The following is a 1744-nucleotide window of genomic DNA, read 5'->3' on the forward strand; positions in this document are numbered from 1 at the left end:
GCGGGAGGGTCCTTGACACATGTCCGGCCGCGGAAAATCGAGGAATGAATGGGCCGGGTCGCCTGCCACCCCCCTGCCCCGGCTGCAAGCACAGGTTCTCCATCAGCGGCGGCATCCGCCCAATTGCAGCGCGGCGATCTGTTCCTGATACGCTATCAGCGGCCATCAGCTGGCTCGTGCTTTCTCTTCTAGCAGCCGCCCGCACGCTGCAGGCCACAAAAATCCCGGGGCGCGTTCTTGCTGGGCTGCACGAATTGCAAGACTTTTGGCGCTTTCTCTCACACTGCATATGGCCGCACCGCGTGCTCTATAAAAAGGACTCGTGCTCGGGACTCCAGCGATATCTTTCCTCCGAAATATTATAGTCAGACTTTTTTTCCTTCTTGGTCCTTTGCCAGCAGCCTGAGCACATTAAAATCACAGCTCCAAACACAGAAAACATGGACGTCTGTTCCCTCATCGATACCCACACCCACACCGCCGCCGATGCTGCCGCCGACAGCTGCTGCGCCGACGCTGCGCCGGGCAAGTCGTTTGCCTGCTCGTGGCACGACTGCGACCGCTCATTTGCACGCAAGTCGGACCTGGTCCGCCACTTCCGCATCCACACCGGCGTCAAGCCATTCGAGTGCCCATGGGCTGGCTGCGAGAAGCGCTTCATCCAGCGCTCGGCCCTCAAGGTCCACTACCGCACGCACTCTGGCGAGCGTCCGCACACCTGCGAGGGCTGCGAGCGTAGCTTCAGCGACTCGTCCTCGCTGGCGCGCCATCGCCGCACCCACACCGGTGTTCGGCCGTACGGCTGCGAGCACCCCGGCTGCAGCAAGCGGTTCACCCGCAAGACCAGCCTGCGCAAGCACATGCAAACCCACGATCCGACCTACACCAAGCCGCGTCGCCGCTCCAGCGTGGAGACTGTTGCTGCCGGGTCTCCTATGCACTCGGACATGTCGTCGCCGCAGACTGCTCCGGTCAGCCGCCAGACCTCGCCTGCCTTTAGTGTGCAGTTCATGACCACCCGTCGCCCCGCCTTGCTCACCGCGAGTTGGCTCAGTACCACTACGAGCCTCAGATGTACACTTTCAAGCAGATGAGCCCGGTCTACGCTGCCGCCCCCAGATCGCCCTTGGACAGCGGTGCCAGCTCAGCCTCGACTGCCTGCAACAGCCCAGCCATGTACGGCCACCCGGGCACTGTGCTGCCGCCGATCAGCTCTCTGCTGCACTAAATCCCGCCATATGTACATATCTTTTCTATGCGACTTGTAAATACACCACACCAATTCCACTGCCTTTCACCAATATACGCGTATGCACGTACAGTTAGCCAGCTGATTGGGAATGGTGAGCGAACAGGCCAGTGCGCCATGGAGGCTGCGTGCTTTGTGGACATGCTAGCGTCATTCAGCAGGCCACGGAAAATGCCCCTCCCCACCTGCTCGCTGTCAGCAATGGGGAGATACTCTGCATTTCAAATGGTTCATTCCGACGATTCCCGCACATACCACCGCCCACTCAAGAATTCATCTTCCAGTGACCTATATCGATTGTTGGGGAGACTGGTCAGCCCTCTGGGGCTGCAACCCTTTCCTCCTGATGGTTTTCACGCCCTGGCCCCTGGGTACAGGCGTTATTGTTAATGAGCATGCGTGCGCTATCTGCGACATCCCATATCGGCACTGCCTGCCTCCCAATGGCCAAGGCTGTTCCTGAAAGCAGAACACAGATCCGCACGATGATAACCA

The 1744-nt window shown here is 59.6% G+C and overlaps 1 protein-coding gene across 1 annotated transcript; it reads left to right on the top strand.

Moving 5' to 3' along the window:
* Positions 1-527: 527 nt before the first annotated feature.
* Positions 528-884, top strand: DL89DRAFT_212057 (uncharacterized protein; the record flags this gene model as incomplete). Its single annotated transcript, XM_040884214.1, has 1 exon — positions 528-884. A coding segment is annotated over one exon (357 nt), but the record flags the coding sequence as incomplete, so codon positions are not given.
* Between the last annotated feature and the right edge of the window lie 860 nt (positions 885-1744).

Source organism: Linderina pennispora (assembly GCF_002104995.1).
Source record: "Linderina pennispora strain ATCC 12442 chromosome Unknown DL89scaffold_160, whole genome shotgun sequence".
In the NCBI taxonomy this organism is placed as follows: Eukaryota; Fungi; Kickxellomycota; class Kickxellomycetes; order Kickxellales; family Kickxellaceae; genus Linderina; species Linderina pennispora.